This window comes from Periplaneta americana, chromosome 8 (assembly GCF_040183065.1).
Source record: "Periplaneta americana isolate PAMFEO1 chromosome 8, P.americana_PAMFEO1_priV1, whole genome shotgun sequence".
NCBI classification, from domain to species: Eukaryota; Metazoa; Arthropoda; class Insecta; order Blattodea; family Blattidae; genus Periplaneta; species Periplaneta americana.
In genome coordinates, this window is record NC_091124.1 from 149,742,361 (window position 1) to 149,763,224 (window position 20,864).

General features: G+C 34.2%; 1 protein-coding gene across 1 annotated transcript in view; it reads right to left on the reverse strand.

Annotated features, from left to right (window-relative positions):
• The window catches only part of LOC138705149 (cytochrome P450 9e2-like), a 94,687-nt gene that overhangs the window by 41,909 nt on the left and 31,914 nt on the right, over positions 1-20,864 (reverse strand). The window contains exon 3 of the mRNA XM_069833810.1: positions 7,886-8,110. Coding sequence (XP_069689911.1) covers positions 7,886-8,110 — 225 coding nt within the window. The remainder of the gene's footprint in view (positions 1-7,885; positions 8,111-20,864) is intronic.

Genomic DNA, 20,864 nt, shown 5'->3' on the forward strand with positions numbered 1-20,864 from the left:
CACATGATTATCCTGAGAATATAATTTTGTGCAATTTGGAGGAAGAATAAAGAGAAATATTACCCATGGAACTTAACATGGGAAAATTAAAGAAAGAGACAAAGAACATTTTGTGGACACCTAAGCTATTTTTCACGAATGAATATCTAAATTTTAAAGTTTTAATAATTCATGTTCAAAGGGAGAACTTTCCTATATTTTATACAAGGTGTTAAAAAAAAAGCATTCACTATTTTGAGAGGTGGTAATATTCAACAAAACAAGAAGAAAAAGTCGAATAAACATGGATCCTAAATTAATATCTTCCGAAAAACGAGTATTGTAGGGCTGCGTTTAGTAGAGAGCTGGACTCCGTAGTCCTGATTATAACGTAATCGCTGTACGTAAGTGAGATGTATTAACAACATCTACAATAGCTGGTACTAGCGTACAAAAAAATTTGCTCTATATACGCAGCACAGGTATATTATAATTCCGATAAGGAGAACAAGATTATGCTCTAAGGATGTAGTGGCAAGTCTTTATGATTATAAGCTCATTTCCAAGTGTTGTGTACTGCACACATTTCTTACAACGTTCTTGAACTATAAGCAATATAAAATACAAGATAATATAGAAATAGACTATCCAAGTTACTAGTGAAGTGCTTTGTGTTGAGTGTAGCATTGTATGGGGCAGAAACATGGACATTACGACGAAGTGAAGAGAACCGACTAGGAGCATTTGAAATGTGGATATGAAGAAGGATGGGACATGTGAAATGGACAGACAGAATAAGAAACGAAGCTGTGTTGGAAAGTGGGTGAAGAAAGAATTATGCTGAAACTGATCAGAAAGAGGAAAAGGAATTGGCTGGGTCACTGGTCGAGAAGATACTGCCTTCTGAAGGATGCACTGGAAGGAATGGTGAATGGGAGAAGAGTTCGGTGCAGAAGGAGATATCAGATGATAGACGACATTAAGATATATGGGTCATATGCGGAGACAAAGAGGAAGACAGAAAATAGGAAAGACTGGAGAATGCTGAGTTTGCAGTGAAAGATCTGCCCTTGGGCAGAACATTATGAATGAATGAATGAATGAATATTCATAGTGTTCTGCCCAAAGGCAGGTCTTTCAATGCAAACCCAGCAATCTTAAATCTTCACTACTTTCTGCCTTCCTCTTAACCTCCGCATATGATCCATGTACCTTAAAATTGTCTATCATCTGATATCTTCTTCTGCCTCGAACTTTTCTTCTGGTGACTATTCGTTCCAGTGCATACTTTAGTAAGTAGTTTCTTCTCAGCCAGTGACCCAGCCAATTTCTTTTTCTCTTCCTGATCAGTTTCAGCATTATTTTTGCACCTACTCTTTCCAACACAGCTTCATTTATTATTCTATCTGTCATTTCACACGCTCCATTGTTCTCCATATCCGTATTTTAAATGATTCTAGTCTCTTCTTTTCACTTCGTCGTAATGTCCAATTTTATGTCTCCACAATGCCACACTCCACACAAAGCACTTTACTAGTGTCTTCCTGAGTTCTTTTTCCAGAGGTCCGCGGAAGATGCTCATTTTTCTATTAAAAGCTTCTTTTGCCATTGCTATTCTCCTCCTGACTTCCTAACAACAGCACATATTACTGCTTATACTACACTCAATTTATATAATTATATACATAGTCTAAATTTTATATAAATATTATTACTCTCACATAAAACAATGTGTTTTTCACTCCAAAGGCATAGCTAAGGCAGAGTTATCACTAGCACTAGGACTTTCATTCCACTACCACCACCATCATCACTACCACTTCCATCATCTCCACATACTCGAATTATTTCGTGCATAGTAGACTCACATTGTTACAGAGGCAGGTGGCAAGTTTGGAGTTACTCGCTCCCTCAACCATTTCTTATTTATTTATTTATTTATTTATTTATTTGTTCTGGTAGAGTTAAGGCCATGAGACCTTCTCTTCCACACTACCAGAAGTAAAATACATAATGAAACAATGACAAAAATAGTAAAGTCATACTTAAATATAAAAATCATTTTCATGCACATTAACAAGCTTACATGGGCTATAATGAAATATTTAGGCCGGGTGCACACAGCATCAGACGCGGCGTGGCGCGACACATTTTGTCTCTAAGCTGGTGGAATTCATTTCTTGGTAGTAGTCACCAGTAGTTGAGCCACCTTTATAATTGAAGAGACCACCATCAAGAAATCCAGTTTCGAAACCTATATCTACTATTATAAGCCTTTTGGACTTGTTTCCTTCTAAGATCTTTTCTTTTCTGCCACCATTTTTTGGAAATTCAAATCGGTGTCTTTTGAAGTCTCATAGAGACAATTTGTCTTTGGTCTACTCTAAAGCGTTTAACTTTTGTGATATTCTTGCAACGCCAATTAATAATATTCGGTCGTTCTCGAATGAGTCTTCGATTCTGTAATATCTTCCGCAGAAATCTCATGCTTTTTAGTATAGTATTAAAAACATTACAACATTTTGCTATCTCTCTTCCCTCTAAATGCAAACTGTAATGTTTCACAGAGGCAGAGATTGAAAAAGAATCTTTGCAGACTATGGAGCGGTAATGTTTTCCAACGGATGATATACTGTATCTTACTGAATGTTATCTCAGCTCGGAATATCGCACTCATAGGTCGAGAGGTTACATTCCCCTAGCCCCACTTCTCCGCTCTTAGAAGTAGCTACTAAACATGGCCCTACAATACTTACTCATCAACATAATAGGAGATGCTTAATATGATTTCCATTAAAAATAAGATCATTCATTATTCTGAAAAGTGAAAGTAGCCATCAAAAAAAGAAAAAAGTATAATACACATGGGTCCTGAAGTTAAAAAATATTTATTTCGAAATTCGGGTACTTGCTCATCGACATCATAGGAGATGCTGAATGTTTTTTTTTTTTAAATCCAGTGCCACCACGTTGTCTTTTCGAAATTTCTGGTCTTCTCTCCTAGCAGTAGCCAGTGGCGTAGCCAGCAGGTGGGCCAGGTGAGCCCAGGCCCACTCCAAAAAAATTTCGAATTTTTGCGTTTTTTTGGGTGGGGAACACTCAACATTAAAAATAAACCATGGATCCAGAGCAATAGTCACAGTCAATAGAATTAAGATAAGAAGTCAAATATGCATTGAAAAGTGTAATTTTGTTTTTTAGATTGTTGTTTCCAAACTCCCGATACAAGGAGCCTAATTAACTATAACCCATTATTAAACCTTGTTTTATTTAAGTGGTAAGCTATGAGTCACTGGCTATTACCGATTTATCATTTAACATGGTTTATATAGTTTATTAGTAGACGAAGCTAGGGACCAAGGGATGAAAGAACAGCTGTCCATTTGCCTCCAATATATGTTGATGACGTGCACATACAAGAGCGATTTATTGGCTTCATTGAGTTAAAACAACTGAATGCCACATTTCTTGCAAATATAATAGAGGATTGGCTAAAATGTCTTGGACTTGATATTAAGAAATGTGTTTCTTAGGCCTACAATGGTGCTTCGGTGATGTCGGGTCATTTAAGTGGAGTACAAGTAAAAGTAAGGGAGATACCTAATATCGGTAATCCTTGCCCTTATAACATTGTTATGCTCATAGACTCAGTTTGGTATTGGTAGATGTTTGTAAAAATGTTGAAGAAATTGGTCATTTGATTAACTGTTAGAAGCTATTACTCATTTCAATCACAGAGCACCCTAAGATATGACGTCTTTATATAAGTTCAAACTGATGAAGGTTTGAAAATTTTCGAAATTCTACAACATTGTGATACAAGATGGGTTTAAAAATATACAACTGTTCATTTCTTCAGGAGCTGATCTAACTGTGTTAGGTTGGGCCTAAAAAATTGTTTGACAACGATAAAATGAAGGAAGATGTGGAAGCTACTGAATTGTTGCATCAGCTAAGAAATTTGACACCCTATTTTATTTGGTAAGTTTAGACGATATTTTTGCTCTTGCAAATTCATTATCGGAAGCACTTTAGTGTCCAAAAATGGATATTAGTAAATGTTCGTCCCTCATTAAGGCAACTGTAGAAAACTTTTCAAAGCTCCAAAATGAAGAAAATTCGAAGAATTTTATTCCAGCACTCTTTGTATGGCAGAAGTCTTCCGAATCAGTGTCTCTGCACAAGAAAAAACAAATCACCGACCACCTCAATCTCTGCTAACAGACTATTTCGTTACTGATGATGGTGGTGCTATGCTGAAGAGTTCAGATTCAAAGCAACAAGATAGATTTTCTTGAGAGCAAGTTAATATAATATACTGATAATGTTAGATCAGAAATGAAAAGCGGTTTCAAGAAAATTCTGTTTTCTTTGAAGCAGTCTCACCTTGTGATCCAAAGTCTTTTGATTTCGTGAACTTCAAGACACTGCGAGAACTGGCTGATTTGTATAGATCTTCAAATTGCATGTTAAACATAAACAAGGAACTTCTAGAAAAATAGTGTTCCCTAGTGAAATTAATGAATATCAAATCAAAACGTGTGTGACCTATATTCTAAACTTCAGAACATGAGCATGAATGTGGTATTCCAGGACCTACTTCAAGTTTTACAAATTATACGATTCGTTCCATCACAATGCATCTGCAGAAAGGACTTTTTTTCATTATGACGAATAAAAACTTACACCAGGACAACCATGTCAAACACAAAGCTTTGTAATCTAGCAATTTTATCCATTGAGAGGGAGAAATGTCGGGATTTGTTGTAGGACCTATCATCAGTGATCGACAGATTCGTTGTTAGGAAATCTCGATGGCTCAGTTCACCTTATGAAAGGTTTGTATAGGTATGCCTTGCATAATTGTTTATAATAATTTTGCATGTTATTAAATAAGACTTCCGAGAATGAGTTTCAAGAGAGTTGACGGCAGCGGTGTTGTCAGGAGATGGGTAGGTACTTTCTAAATTCTGCATATCTGGCCCACCCAGAATAATTGGACTGGCTATGCCACTGGCAGTGGCATAGTTGTAACCCACTTCTGAGGTTGGGGTGCCTGGAAGGCGAAGTTACATTACCCCGATGATATGATGGGATGATTATGATAATATGGTGCCAGGAGAGATCTTAAATCTAAACTTAACCTAAATTCCAAACCCTGGACGAACACAGGAATAATTCCCTTTAAGGAAAAATTCCTATGTTCTGGAGATCGAACCCGGGACCTCATGAACTATAGCCAGAAGCTCTGACTACTAGACCATGAGGCTGGTCAAATGCTCAGTGTGATTTTCATTTAAAAAAAGCATCCAATATTCTGAGATGTGATAGTACGAAACAAGAGAAAGTCTAATAAACATAGGTCCTAAAATTAAATTTTGTATGAAACAAGGGGTTTGAAATTTGAAAGTGGAGTAGGCCTATATCTTCTAATGTGAACTATTTGCTTGTTTCTTATGGGATATACAGCATAATATCGGAAATTCAGTAAACAAAAGAATAACAAGTTGTGATTTTGTAAGATGTAGGCCAGAAGGATGCATTACCATGAATGGAAATCATATTGAGCATCTTCTATGATTTGATAAACAAGTACAGTTTCCCTAGAAAAGGATGAGACGATTGAATATTCCCAAGTCTCAGATGTAAGACACTGCGCATGATCAGAGACCAGAGCACTGATACACAAGATAACGAATATTGAGTTACTTAAATTCAGGGTATTTGGTTTGTTACTAGCATCGTTCCGAAATTCACTTCAAAAACTGCAAAATATATGATAATATTGCGTAAATAGAAGATAAATATATATATATATATATATATATATATATATATATAAATCGTGTAGTTAAATCGACAATGGACCTTCATGACTAGATTGACACTCCGCACAGAAAGGAAAGCTTTCGTGTCGTTTCAATAGCTCAGACGCTAAGACTTCTGCGTGTTGTGTAGAAGAGTGCGAGTTCGATTCCTCGTCTACACAACTATTTTTTTTTGTCTAAATAACTTTGAAATAGCTAAATAATGTTGAAATAGAGTTTTAAAAAGTCCTCAGATTAAGTGTTAATGATCACAGACAATACAAAATTACAAGTTATAATATTATAAATGTTAATCTAATGAATGCATTTATACATACACACACATACAATGTAAATGCATATATATTAAAAACTAACAGTTAAAATGAATTTAAAGAAACAAATATCAAAAGTCCTTCAATAACTGTCTATTCAAAAATACAAAATATTACATAGGTTACATGAACATATTCTGACTAGCGCTTTCGCTATTATAATAGCATCTTCAGGTCAGACTTGCGTGATATTAAGCTTTTCATATAAAGACATAGATGGACAAGTAACGTCGAAATGTGTTAAGGTACATGACGTGAAGATATAAAAATACAATGGTAAGAAAAGTAAAATTTGACTTATGAACAGTCTAATATATATATATATATATATATATATATATATATATATATATATATATATATATATATATATATATATGACAGGAAAACCTTCATGAGGTCTCAGAAATTAATACATAAAAGTATTTGACATGTGTGCAGCTTATAGATCAAAATTTGTTTAAAAAATTGAGGTCTGCAAGATATATATGCAGCTTAAAATAGAGACACAGACAGTTAAAAGAATAACAAATTAAAATATTGTTTTGCATCAGTCATCACGACGTGGCAGCACATTGTAAAATCTGCAAAAATCAATAATAAATTTTAGTGAAGGGACCTGTATAGAACCAGAAAGAGAAATGAAGTGACGATAAACTACTTACAAGGTCTTTGGTCTTGGCGTAATAAAAGAAAGTAATGTTGCCTGGTCTGTGGCGTAGTAGTGACTGGTGCAATAACACAGTATGAAAAAACACGTCATGACGTAAGTGGAGGGGGGTACGTGCCGCAGTGAGAAGAGTTTCCATTGGCTAATTTAAATAAGGGGTTACCGGAACTAGGTAATTGTTCATTAATTAATGAAACAGTATTATTAAGCGATTTAGCTATGTAAAATTCTTCAGCAACTAAATTAAAGGTTCCATTACTGATGGGTTTTAAAATCTGTAAAGTGTCAGACATTTTTTGAAGTTCGTGGTTGTTCTCAATCAAATGGGTTGCGAATTTGGATTTATTACGATTGTGACGAAAATCTGCTTTATGTTCAGAATATCTAGTCCTAAAATTCCTTTTGGTTTGGCCAATATACTTTTTTGGGCAATTCTTACAATGCAGCATGTACACTCAGAGAATCGAGAGAAGCACTTGGTTGTAATTTTCAGCCAGTAGTTCATAAGAACAGGAACTTTCATCAAATTTTCCCTAAAATTAGGTCATAAAATTTTCTGCAACATAAATATATTGTGTAGTACCGATAATGTTAATGTAAAAATGCAAAATTGTTAATAGCAGTTTCTTTTTGCTTTTTCTTATTTTAGCCGTTCAAAAGGCCTTTTCGCCTGTATTTTGAATGGTTATTGGTGCCTGTACTTGTTATAAATCTGTTAATAATGTGATAAAAGAAGACCAGTTTCACTTTCGTCCGTTTTTTTTTTCTTTTTTTTTTGTTAGTTTAATGGCCACTTGTGCTGATGGCTGTGTTTCAGATGGAAGTCTGGTAGCCATTGAACATGTACCACCATACATTACGTCTTAAAATTTACAATATAACTGCAAAGTTCATATAAATAGTTCTATTAAGAATGTCGTGAGATATGTTAACTTGTGAAAATAAATAGGCTATATTAAATCTGTAATGTTAAAATTTGATATAGTGCACATAATAACGTAATTTGTAAAGATATGCTCTGTATCTCTGTAGATGGTAAGAATTATACTGTAAATATATGTACGGTATAAAATTCAGGAGAAGACATTACATACCTTCATAACTTTAGGCAAGAGTGAGTACAAGGTGAAGATGAGGAACTTCAAGAATGTGACTTTGGTGAATTCTTTCCCCATTTTATAGAAATCGTTGTTTGGATTGGCAAGAGTATCGCACTTGATCCCAAATGCTGACGTAGCAATGACATCATTGGTGTACTTTGTGCTTAAGTCCTTCATTTCGAGTGGCAGAATATCTGTAGGATCGTCTGTCTGCTCCCCCTGAAAAAGAACAAGAAGAGGTCCGGTAGTTAAAAAATTCAATGTCGTGATATTTCGATAAAGTATGTCATAAAAATAAAATGCCTATAGAGTATTTACAGTATTAGAGACTAGAACATAAATTATTGTTTCGGTGAGGAACTTTTCTTGCATTGTTAACTGTTGACACTCAGAATAAGAGTAGGGACATCAAATACAGTAAAAAATTAGACACTTTTCTGTGGGTATAGCTACTATAATGGCTCTTGGAGGAAGATGTGAACGGAGATATGTATAATAATGCTTTTAACGTAATAGGTCACTAATGAAGGAACAGCTCTGACGACTTCTCTGAAGAGAGATTTGTACAACTTGATCTGTCTTTCCGTTAAGAGATTTTTGCTTGTGTTTGCCTCTTGAGGATATTAGTTTTTCATTGCGACCAATGTTATGAAATTGTAATCTAGTTTAAAGTTGTGAGTGTACTGGGGAGAATTAGGTTGGAAGTTCTGGTACTTCTCTCCCTTTCCTAAATTCCTTCATGCCTGGGAGATTGCTGCATTATGCGACTTATAGTTAGTTTTTGTATGCTGGTATTACTGTTACTGTAGAAGTAGGCCTATAGCGAATTTAAAAATAGTTTTATTTTTGAATGGTTAACACATTACTATTATTATTATTATTATTATTATTATTATTATTATTATTATTATTATTATTATTATTTCTACTACTACTACTACTACTACCACTACTACTACTACCGGTAATACTACTACTATTATCATTACTACTGTTGGTACTATTACTAGAACTACTGTTATTTTATAAAAACTAAAGCTAAGACAGTCTCTCCATTCACCATCTAGGTAGTATTATTGAAAAGTGTCAACATTTAAATATTTGGCATGTCATATTCAAGTTAAAAAATAAAATGTTTGACAAAACAAATAAGGCCAGTAGAAAGTTGCTTTAAGGAAAACAAATGGGGAAAAATAAACATTTAAGAGTTGATGCAGAAGTAAGAATATGCAAATCAGTTGTCAGACCAATTGAACGAGTGAGTACAAAAAGGATAACATTCCAAAAAATTGAAAAATTAAACTGAAATAGCCATTATGAAGATATTTGCTTAAGTTATCCAATGAGTGTAAAAAAGGGGAATATTCCAGTCTCACATCTTTATTAAAACCGGCATTGAAGCTTTAGTTGAGTGGAAGAAGGATAACATTCCAGGACAAGTTCGAAGATTAAATCGAATTTACTCTCCAAATCAGTATTATGATGATGACATTATTCGAAATGCCAGGGAACTTAACCTCCCATATCAAGTAAAGAGGCTTCAAAACAATCAGATACTGGACTTCAAACATTGGTGGCCACAGTATTTCAAGAAAACATGTAAAGATATTGAGAATAAAAACCTGACATTCAACATCAGTAAGTAGATAACTTATATTCACTCAGAAGATGAAAGGCTGTATCGAGGTTTCAGAGTACATTGATGGTTTGCACCATGGAACATTCAGGTTGAAGGAACAAGATCATGTGGAGCTCCCCACTACTGCAGAATATAAGGAGAAACTTGGAATCAATATCAAAAACTTAGAGGACATCTCAAAAGTCGCGCACTACATACCTGATGAGCAGGGGCGTCCCGTCCTTATGTGCTACAGTACAATGATAATTTTTGCTCAAATAATGTATTTGCAATACCACCATAGTATCTGATCTGCCATTTTACAATTTCCCGTGGTTATGTTCATGACGCGTTATAGAGTGTTTAGTCTTCGCTCTTAGCTCTTTGGTGCTTCGGGGGGTACAATGTGCTACTCAAAAGTCTACATGAGAATGTAGACAACTAATGCGCATGTGCGAAGCTGAAATCACTGCTCTGATTGGCTATTTTTACGCGGGGAAGTGCTGTAGTCAGCTTCAGCACAACACAGCTTGAAGATTGCAAAAGTAAAGCATAACGAAAGAATGCTTGTTTGTGGAAGAACTCGGAACTATGTGCAATGTATTTGGTAATTCAAGTGTCCGACTGCTGCTGCCGTCTACCTGTTTTTTTGAGGTTCCTCCTGAATCAGTCAGCAAGAGACGGAAAATGGAATCCCAGAAAATTGATGCCAAGGAAGTATATGACCGTATAATTCATCGTTTCCAGTCTTTAAGCTACCTAGATGCAACAAAATTGTTAAACAGCAAATTTTCTGGCAATTTTTCGCATAGCCTTATTTTTCTGAACGCGAACTTGAAGTTGCTGTCAACAGCTATACTGTACTGAACAAAAGAGTGTTAAAGACACAATTTTGAGTTCTATACGGAAGACCTGACTTCCGGAATATAGATGGAGCTGTTCAATTGTTACAATACATAGTCTCCAACAATTTACAGGATCCATTCTGTGAAATAACGAAGTTGTTAAATATTTTGGTTACAACACCAATGACCACTGCTGAGCCAGAAAGATTTTTTTCTTGCTTAAAACGCATAAAAACGTTTTTAAGGAACACTATGTCCCAGGATCGCCTCACTGCTCTTGCAACACTGTCAATAGAAAAGAGTATGATGTCCAAGATGAAGGGTTTAACACCTGGGTAATTGACAGGTTCTGCAGTAGGAAGGAACGTCGTATGGATTTCATATTTCGTCACTAGGCGAGTCTCAAATTAAGATAAATACATATAAGTGTATATGAGATACATATAAGTGAGATCTTGACAAAATTATTAGAAGTGCTGTGAAGGAAATTATGATGCTGCCCGATGATACGCCAAATTCAATGTTATACGCAAGTAAAAAAGTCCGAGGTTTGGGAATTCTTTGTGCAGAGTGGGAGGCCAGCATTCAACATTACAACATCTGTAATCGTCTTCACCGTATTAATGATATGCATCTTAACTTTGTAAGGAACCTGCACCTTGAACAGCAACTGAGTCTACGTAGACTAAACATCAATAAGTCTTCTATTGCTCCCAACACTAAAGGTCGGCAATTGAGGGAGATCTTGCGGAACAGAAGTTTTGAATCATGGTGTAAATTACCTCATAAGGGCAAAGGTGTTATCCTGTATTCTGAGTGCCCCAAGGAAAATTCCTGGATGTCATCAAAAGCAAATTTATCAATTTCAGAATACATCAATGCAGTTAAAATGTCCAGCAATCTATCTGCGGTTAGATCTGTGCCCGGCAGAAGTTTCAACACAACCTGTTGTTGCCATCCCGGCTGCAGCGAGACGGAAACTCTTGGTCACGTGTTGGGATTCTGTCGAAATACGGAGCTGCTGCGCAACAATCGACACCATAAGGCCAGGACCGGTATTGCTGATGTCCTCAAGCGTCGCAGATGGGAGGTACACGAAGAGGTCCACTGCATTTCATCCTTAGATTGGAACAGAAGAGCAGATAGTGTAGCCATCCACAGAACTCAATCTAAGGGATTAGTCCTTGATCCTTCAATCCGGTTCGAGAGGGATGCCCTACAGGCACAACACGTTGATGAGAAGAAATCCATTTATGAGTCCTGCATCCCTTATCTAAGTGAGAAATATAACATTCCCACTAGTCAGTGGATTGTTTCTGGTCTTTTGTTTGGTGCACGTGGCACACTCCCTAAATTCACATGTGATATTTTAAAAGCATTCGGACTCTGATATTTTGAAATTCAAAAAATTTTGTTGAATATTCTTAAGGATTCAATCCAAATATTACATTACCATTTATATTTTGGCCATTGATGACTGTTGGGTTTGCATTTCTCTGAATTTTTTACTAAACACTTCCTGTCTTTCTAAATTATTCTGTAGTGCTTTTATTCTGGATCTTTATGGTCACTCTCATTGAGGGCAGATTATTTTCTTTAAATATTTATATACAGTAGGCCAATATAGAAATTGTAGCACACTCATTATTTTGACCACCAGCCGCTACTGCTGATAAGTACAAGTCATTCTATGAAGACATCCCTAAGTATCCAACTTCAAATACAGCAGACAGTGATAAAGATGAATAAAAACTAATATTATGGTCATCATTGTATAGGGTAAAACCATTTTAAAGTGTTCTTTGTAGTATTAAACATTTCATGTCACAAAAAAACATTATCTTAATATATAAAATTGAATGTGGGTATGTATGTATATATGTATGTGTGTATGTTCTCTATACAAATCTACACGCTTTGACCAATATGTGCCAAAGTTTGCACATTTAATCTTCATAACCAGGAGAAGAACATAGGCTACATTAAAATTTTGCAAATAGAAGTTAAATTAATTAAAATTATAAAAAATAAAAATAAATAGATCAAATCTTCATGTATAATATTAAAATACAAAATCTTCTACAGTCAATTGTTCTTTTATTATTGTCTGTTGTATTCAACATCGACTTAAACAAGGCCTTGGAAATTTTAACACGAAATTAAATCACATTGTTGTTACAGATCGCGAAGGCTAAAACTAGATAATTCATGCAATAAGTATCTTTACGCAGTCCAGGACTGTATTATGAATTCCTCGATGAAGTTTTGTAGATAGTGAGCAGACTGTTTTATACAACTGAATTCTAGAATTCTTTGAAACTACAAGGATTGCTACCACATAATTTACTTAATAATGAATAACCAATAGTACTATTGCGAAATATTGACCCACCAAAATTATGCACGAATAAGAATTGGTGTGAAAAACTCATACGAAACGTAATAGAATTGGCAATATTAACTGCAAAAATTAAAGGAAAAGTTTTTATTCCACGTATTGCTAGGATACTCATTCAATTTTAAGCAACTGCAATTTCAATGCCACTAGCATTTGTAATGGCCATATTAAAATGAAGCTCAAGGACAGTAGTTCAAAGTTGCAGACGTTAACTTAAAAACTGCGTGTTTTTCACATCCTCAACTATATTTTATACAAAGAAGTGAAAAAAAAAAAAAAAAAATTTACACATATCAATACGCAATTCAATGATACTTCTGTCATGTTGCTAATTTAGTATGTGAATGTACATAAGCCCACTGAAAATAACATTGTATTAATTCTCAAAATATTGTTTTTCACGTTGCAAATTTAGTATGTTAAGCGTTGTGGAAATAAAAATATCTTAATTTCTAAAATATCGGTAGGCCTATACGTTTATCAGAATATTAGTCTTTATGTTAAAAAATGACTTATTGCGAGATTATATTATATCTGTATTCTGTGTATAAAATTAGAAAAATATAATATGTTCTGAATTTATGAGATATAGTTTCAAGTTATATTAAAAAAAAAAAAAGAACTGGGTATGATATAAGTGGGTGTACAGCGGTCAAGAGGTAAAAAAATCTTCCAATATAAATTAAATTATGTATGTATACTGTATGTTAATTCGATGCTGAAACTGATCAGAAAGAGGAGAAGGAATTTTATTTTCGTTGGGTTTTACTTTGTTTATAGTTTGATTTTTCTATTACTTTATTTGTATTTCTGGCGCTGTGGAAGAGAAGGCCTAATGGCCTTAACTACACCAGAATAAATATATATATATATATATATATATAAACAAATAAATAAATAAAAACAGTAAATAAATAAATTTAAAACAACAGTTTAACGTCAGGCACATGATATGTTTTCTTTTCGGTGTTTGATTTACAACTGTTTTAAATTGAGTTAACCCTGGCAGGCATTTGGCTAAGGAGTTCATTAATTCATGTAAGTGACGTTAAGTAAAGATTAATCTTTATGGGCGAGGAAATCTTAGTAAAGACATTTCGTTTTGGTTGTGTATAGTTAGGTTTCCGAGATTTCCGAAAATTTAATAACCAGTTTAATTAAAAATAGAAGCAGAAAGGAAAACCCTGGCAACGCCGGGTGCTTTCAGCTAGTAGTTAATAATTTTATCTGTTGTCAAAACTTTGAGTGGAAAAAGGATAATATTCCAGCACATTTAATTATTAATAATTATTAAATAAATAAGCATTTGACTTTTAGATTGTTTGAGTGAACACTTGATGACTAGTTCTACAATTGTCTAATAGTAACTTTTCCAATAGAACCCTAGCTTTTTCTGTAAACTTATATTTTTGTTTTCCCACAAACTAGGGAAGTTGGAATAGAAAAAAAATAGAAACATACGACACGAGAACTTTGAAAATAAACGAAATTTCACAGTGGATTCGATATAGAAGGAAAAGAGCTGGATGATCATGTAAGTCGCATAGAAAATGGAAGAATCGTAAAGACAGCAAAGCATAAGATTCCAAATGGAAAACGAAGCATAGGTTTTCCCGAAAGAAAGAAAGAAGGAAGGGAAGATGATATAGAGACAGAGCCCAAGGTGGCAACTTTGTAAGGGCTGCAAAATTTTGAGGGAAGAAAAAAAATGGGGTGAAAATAAATTTTCGATATTTTTCTACTATGCAGATGCCGGCTTTAGATAGCAGCACAATCTTGTTAAATTGTTCTTATGTGCCTTTTTTTGTATGTTGACTACTAAATGTCTAGGATTTGCATAAGTGGATTGCTGAGGTATCAATTTTTTTGGAGCCCATGGTCGTAGCACTACCTAAACTATTACTAGCATTTTTATGTTCTATATTTTACGTTAGCAATAAAATTAATCTTTCTTTATCTAAGCTTTGTTTGTCTCTCTTCCTTATTTTTTGAAATCATTTCATTGTTGTGAATTAACTATCGGACTGTCGTTTTTTTCCTTCGTAGTTAATCTATACTAATAATAAATCTGTAGCCGAAATTTTTCTGGTAATTTTCGATTTTCCAAAAATAATTGGTCCTAACATATATAATTAACCACCCTGAAACCGAAATTCGCTTTTTTGAAATTTTTGTTTGTATGTTTGTCTGGATGTTTGTTACCTTTTCATGCGATAATGGCTGAACGGATTTCGATGAAAATTGAAATATAAACTAAGTTCGCTGGAACTTAGATTTTAGGCTACATGGCATTCAAAATACATTATTTAAAAGGGGGTTTATAAGGGGGCCTGAATTAAATAAATCGAAATATTTAGCTTATTATTGATTTTTGTGAAAAATGTTACATAACAAAAGTTTCTTTAAAACTCATTTCCGATAAGTTTTATTCTTTGAAACAATTTGATAGGACTGATATTTAATGAGATAAATAAGTTTTAAAATTAAAATAACTGCCATCTTAGGCGGTGTAATGAAATAAAAAACAAATGACTTCGTTTATAAGGGGCCTTGGACAACAAAAGCTATGAAAGATAGCCTACAGAGAATGTTACTGTGTTTGTATGAAGTAATGTCGGAAGCTAAATTAACTGATTTGTATAATTAATTATTATTTCACCATTGGAAAATGTAGTTTCTGTAGATGGACATAATGCTATAATGTTATTACAGTAACGAGTGAATTGAGGACAGGCAAGATTAAAATAGCTTCTTATGCACAGAAAACTTGATAGACTATTCTGTATATTCGTTTCCTGTATTTCTTAAAATAATGTTTATGTATTCATTCATTTTAATGTCAGAGAATTAACGAACAACGAGAGTGTATTGATTTAGTAAGCAGTAATAGTATGTTAGCTTAGCATTCCATTATTTTATAATCCAAATTTTAACTATGCTCAATTGAATCGTGTTAAAATACATAAAATACATATGCATTAAATGCAATGCAAAAAAATTGGGTAATGAGCCAAGCAGATTATGTTGCGCTGTTGTAAAAGTTGTTCCTCCTGAGATTCAAGAGCCCCCATAACAAATTAAAAACTTACTTATCGGAGTACATCCGTTATCAACACACTTTTTATATAATAATATAATATAATATAATATAATATAATATAATATAATATAATATAATATAATATAAGTTGTTATTTGAAGGGTTCAGAAACATAGTGGGCCAAGCGCCATTTACTGAATACGTAGAAAACAAGGGTTAAAATTAAGTTATTACCATAATTCAATGGAAACATATAGCAAGTAAAATAAAGTGTACACATTAAATCTAAATGATGTCAATGTTCAATAAACTATGGTTACATGTATTAAAAATTAAGAAACATGTTAAAGGAATTGTCATTGCACCAAATGAGTGGTCTCTGGACCAAAATGATCGCATTTTAATTATTTAAATACAATTTAAATTAAGTAACATATTAAACGATTTATCCTTCTATCAGACACGAATGTTCCCTGGATCAAATGTACTATTTTAGTTATGTAATTACTTTATATTTATTTCTAATGGGTGCAGCGGAGCGCACGGGTACGACTAGTATGAAATATTTATGGGGTGGTCACACAACTTTGATCATTAATCATATTGAAATAAATGATTTACTTTTGTACTTCTAAACTACTGGACAAATTTTGTTCAAGATGTTAGAGTTAATTTGTGTGTATAGTATACAAATGACATAGGTGCTAGGTTTTATTGTTTAACGTCGAATTAAATAACAAAAACAGTCAAAATATAGCCTAATATTATCATTCTTTAAAATAAAGTCCATAGTTTTCGATTACAGTCTACCATCTTTCTGCCAATTTATAATGGCGGCGATACCATTCTTTGGACTTGTAGTCAGAAACATCTTATAATGCTCTATTGATAAGATTGCAATATGCTCCGAAAAATCAGGATTTTCGCGATTTTTAGCTCTTGACAAAGTGTTCTGCCCGAAATGATAAAAAATCAAAATCCAAAAATGTAAAATTTTAACAATAAGTCAGTTCGAAAAAAATGTGCTCTCTATGGGCATGAAGAGATGGTAAGCTACATCAAAGTAGAGAAAATCTAAAATATAATAGGCTATAGTCTCTCTCTCCCTCCTCCACTACTTCTTCTTCCGCTTCTTCTTCTTCTTCTTCTTCTTCTTCTTCTTCTTCTGCCTCCCATTTTTGCGTTATTCTCGTAACACCTAGATTAGAGATTCTCTAAAGATGTGCCGAGTAATAATGTTAGAAAAATATCCGAATAATTCAATTTAAAAGTCTTGTTTGTTAAGTTTACACATTATGCATTGATTAATATTAACTTTTCCAATATAAAATACGTAAATAACACTGAGCAACAAATTTTAACTTTTAAAAAATTGCTGATTAACTTTACAAGTCGGCCTCGGTAGCGTAGTCGGTATAGCGCTGCCCTTCTGTGCTCGAGGTTGCGGGTTCGATCCCGGCCCAGGTCGATGGCATTTAAGTGTGCTGGGGATGTGTTTTTGTATGTTTGTAAATTTGATATTGTTCTAGAGTGTCAAGTTTCCGTTTTTTGGCTGAATGTGTAATATTTTCATGTTTGTGTCTATGTTGCTGTAGTTGTGATTAGACTTTGTGTTGTGTTCTGCGTAGATTGAATTATTGCGTAGTTTGGTTATGGCTGTGATATGTTCCTTGTGACGTGTTTGAAATTATCTTGCAGTCTGTTCAATGTAGAAGTCGTTGCAATTATTGGATGATAGTTTGTATACACACCTGTTAAGTTGTATTTATTTGTGTGTCTTGTCTGTATGTTAAGATGTTTTTGTAGTGTGTTCTGCGTTTTGTATACAATGTTGTATTTTACTTTCATGAAAAAATTATGCAATTTTGTATATGTTCTTGTTTTCGTATGTTAGTGTAATGTATTTGTTTTGTTTTTGTGTTTGTGTTGCGTTCTCTTGTTTGCGTTTAGTCTTTATTATGATGTTGTGAAAATGTCTAACAACTCATTTTTAATTCATAAAATCTTCCAAAAAACTTTGCTCGTTGACAGCTAACTAATTTTATTGTGGAGAACGACTGTCATAACGAATTCTAGCTTCCTGGAAAATTTGTTTAAAAAATCTGGTTGTCAGTGCTCTTGATTTTATATAATTTACCATCTTGATAATTGTATCCAGAATACTTTTAAGCTGTACTCGGACTCTTTTAACATGATACACTTGTGCTCGAGGGTAAACTGGAGAAAACATTACGGAAGTTTCAGTATCTGACATCAATTGCTTAACAACGGAAATGAGTTATGTCACACTATAATAGTTGGACGAGTCCACTTAGGAAAGGGGAGTACGAGAGTAAATAAAATAATTCTTTTAATATCTCTTACGGATTAGTAAAGTGAACTAATCTATAAAATGAATGAACCCATCATGCATGCAAATGTAACAGTCATGATAGTCACGTTACAACATGAAATTGAGGAAGGATTACACGAGTGCATATTGTCAATGAAATAGGAAGTAAATGATCAAGGTGAGAAGGCAAATACAGTAGAACCTCGATTATCCGTTTTTAATGGACGGGAGATAATGAACGGTCAATCGAAAAAAACGGATAATCCATATTATCAGGTTTAATGAACTTAAATCTATCTGGCGCAATTTAAAATGTTTTAAAATGTCAGTTTCTTTTTTCCGCACTTTCCCGGAACTAATTTCCTTTTTATATCTATTCCAAGTTTGCTAGTTACTAATAAATTTTCGGATAAGGGTATGAAAAGTAAAATTTTTTTATGATTATTCAAAGGGAGTGAAAGTATTTATTTGAACTTAACACAGAAACGAACGAAAGTTATACATTGAGTGAAATTACGGTGATCGTGGTAAGCATGATTCAGAAAGTAAGAAAGAGAACTGTAAATTATTGCCGTATACCACTTTAAAAACGCACTCTTTTGGTAACGGATAATCCGCAGAACGGTTAATCGAAGTTATACTGTCAATGAGTTCGTAAAAGTACAAAGAAACGAATGCGTGAATTTTGGGAGCGCAATAAGAACCGAATTTTACAGAGCTTAGATACAAACGCAAATGCAACTCAACAACACATTGAAATACTCGTACTTGTACATTACTTACTTACTTACTTACAAATGGCTTTTAAGGAACCCGAAGGTTCATTGCCGCCCTCACATAAGCCCGCCATCGGTCCCTATCCTGTGCAAGATTAAGCCAGTCTCTATCATCATACCCCACCTCCCTCAAATCCATTTTAATATTATCCTCCCATCTACGTCTCGGCCTCCCTAAAGGTCTTTTTCCCTCCGGTCTCCCAACTAACACTCTATATGCATTTCTGGATTCGCCCATACGTGCTACATGCCCTGCCCATCTCAAACGTCTGGATTTCAAGTTCCTAATTATGTCAGGTGAAGAATACAATGCGTGCAGTTCTGTGTTGTGTAACTTTCTCCATTCTCCTGTAACTTCATCCCGCTTAGCCCCAAATATTTTCCTAAGCACCTTATTCTCAAACACCCTTAACCTATGTTCCTCTCTCAGAGTGAGAGTCCAAGTTTCACAGCCATATAGAAGAACCGGTAATATAACTGTTTTATAAATTCTAACTTTCAGATTTTTGGACAGCAGACTGGATGATAAGAGCTTCTCAACCGAATAATAACACGCATTTCCCATATTTATTCTGCGTTTAATTTCCTCCCGAGTGTCATTTATATTTGTTACTGTTGCTCCAAGATATTTGAATTTTTCCACCTCTTCGAAGGATAAATCTCCAATATTTATATTTCCATTTCGTACAATATTCCCGTCACGAGACATAATCATATACTTTGTCTTTTCGGGATTTACTTCCAAACCGATCGCTTTACTTGCTTCAAGTAAAATTTCCGTGTTTTCCCTAACCGTTTGTGTATTTTCTCCTAACATATTCACGTCATCTGCATAGACAAGAAGCTGATGTAGCCCGTTCAATTCCAAACCCTGCCTGTTATCCTGAACTTTCCTAATGGCATATTCTAAAGCGAAGTTAAAAAGTAAAGGTGATAGTGCATCTCCCTGCTTTAGCCCGCAGTGAATTGGAAAAGCATCAGATAGAAACTGACCTATACGGACTCTGCTGTATGTTTCACTGAGACACATTTTAATTAATCGAACTAGTTTCTTGGGAATACCATATTCAATAAGAATATCATATAATACTTCCCTCTTAACCGAGTCATAAGCCTTTTTGAAATCTATGAATAACTGATGTACTGTACCCTTATACTCCCATTGTACATATATGATATATATTCAATAATGAAATAAAGGAAAAGTAATCATTAATAATATATTACATAAATTGCATTGTATTTATTTCACCCTCAATCATGTTCACTACGGAAGAGACTAGTGAAGTGATTTGTGTAGAGTATGGCATTGTATGGGGCAGAAACATGGGCATTACGACGAAGTGAATAGAAGCTACTAGAAGCATTTAAAATCTGGATATGGAGAAAAATGGAGCGTATGAAATGGACAGACAGAATAAGGAATGAAGCTGTGTTGGAAAGAGTGGGAGAAGGAAGAATGATGCTGAAACTGATCAGGAAGAAAAAAGGGAATTGGTTGGGTCACTGGCTGAAAAGAAACTGCGTACTGAAGGATGCACTGGAAGGAATGGTGAACGGAAGAAGAGTTGGGGTGGAGGAAGAGATCAGATGATAGACAATATTAAGATATGCGGATCATATGCGGAGACAAAGGTGAAAGACCTGCTCTTGGGCAGAAATTTATGAATGAATCATAGTTAGGAGCTTCATAATTCTTATAAATAAGAATCAATTCCTTAAAAATCTAAATATCGCAAACACGCACTCGAGAACATACGCGTTTTTTTTTTTTTTTTTTTTTTGCAGTCACAAGGATTCTTAAATTTCCTCTTACTTTTTGCTACAACTGCTTCACGATGTAGGTAGCAATGTTTGAAGGCTACTTGTGGGAAATCTTACTTTAGTCTCAAGACAAAACTTTTTACTCATCCCATTATTGTTACTATGCACCATGCGTGTGAACAGAAAAACAATTATCCCAG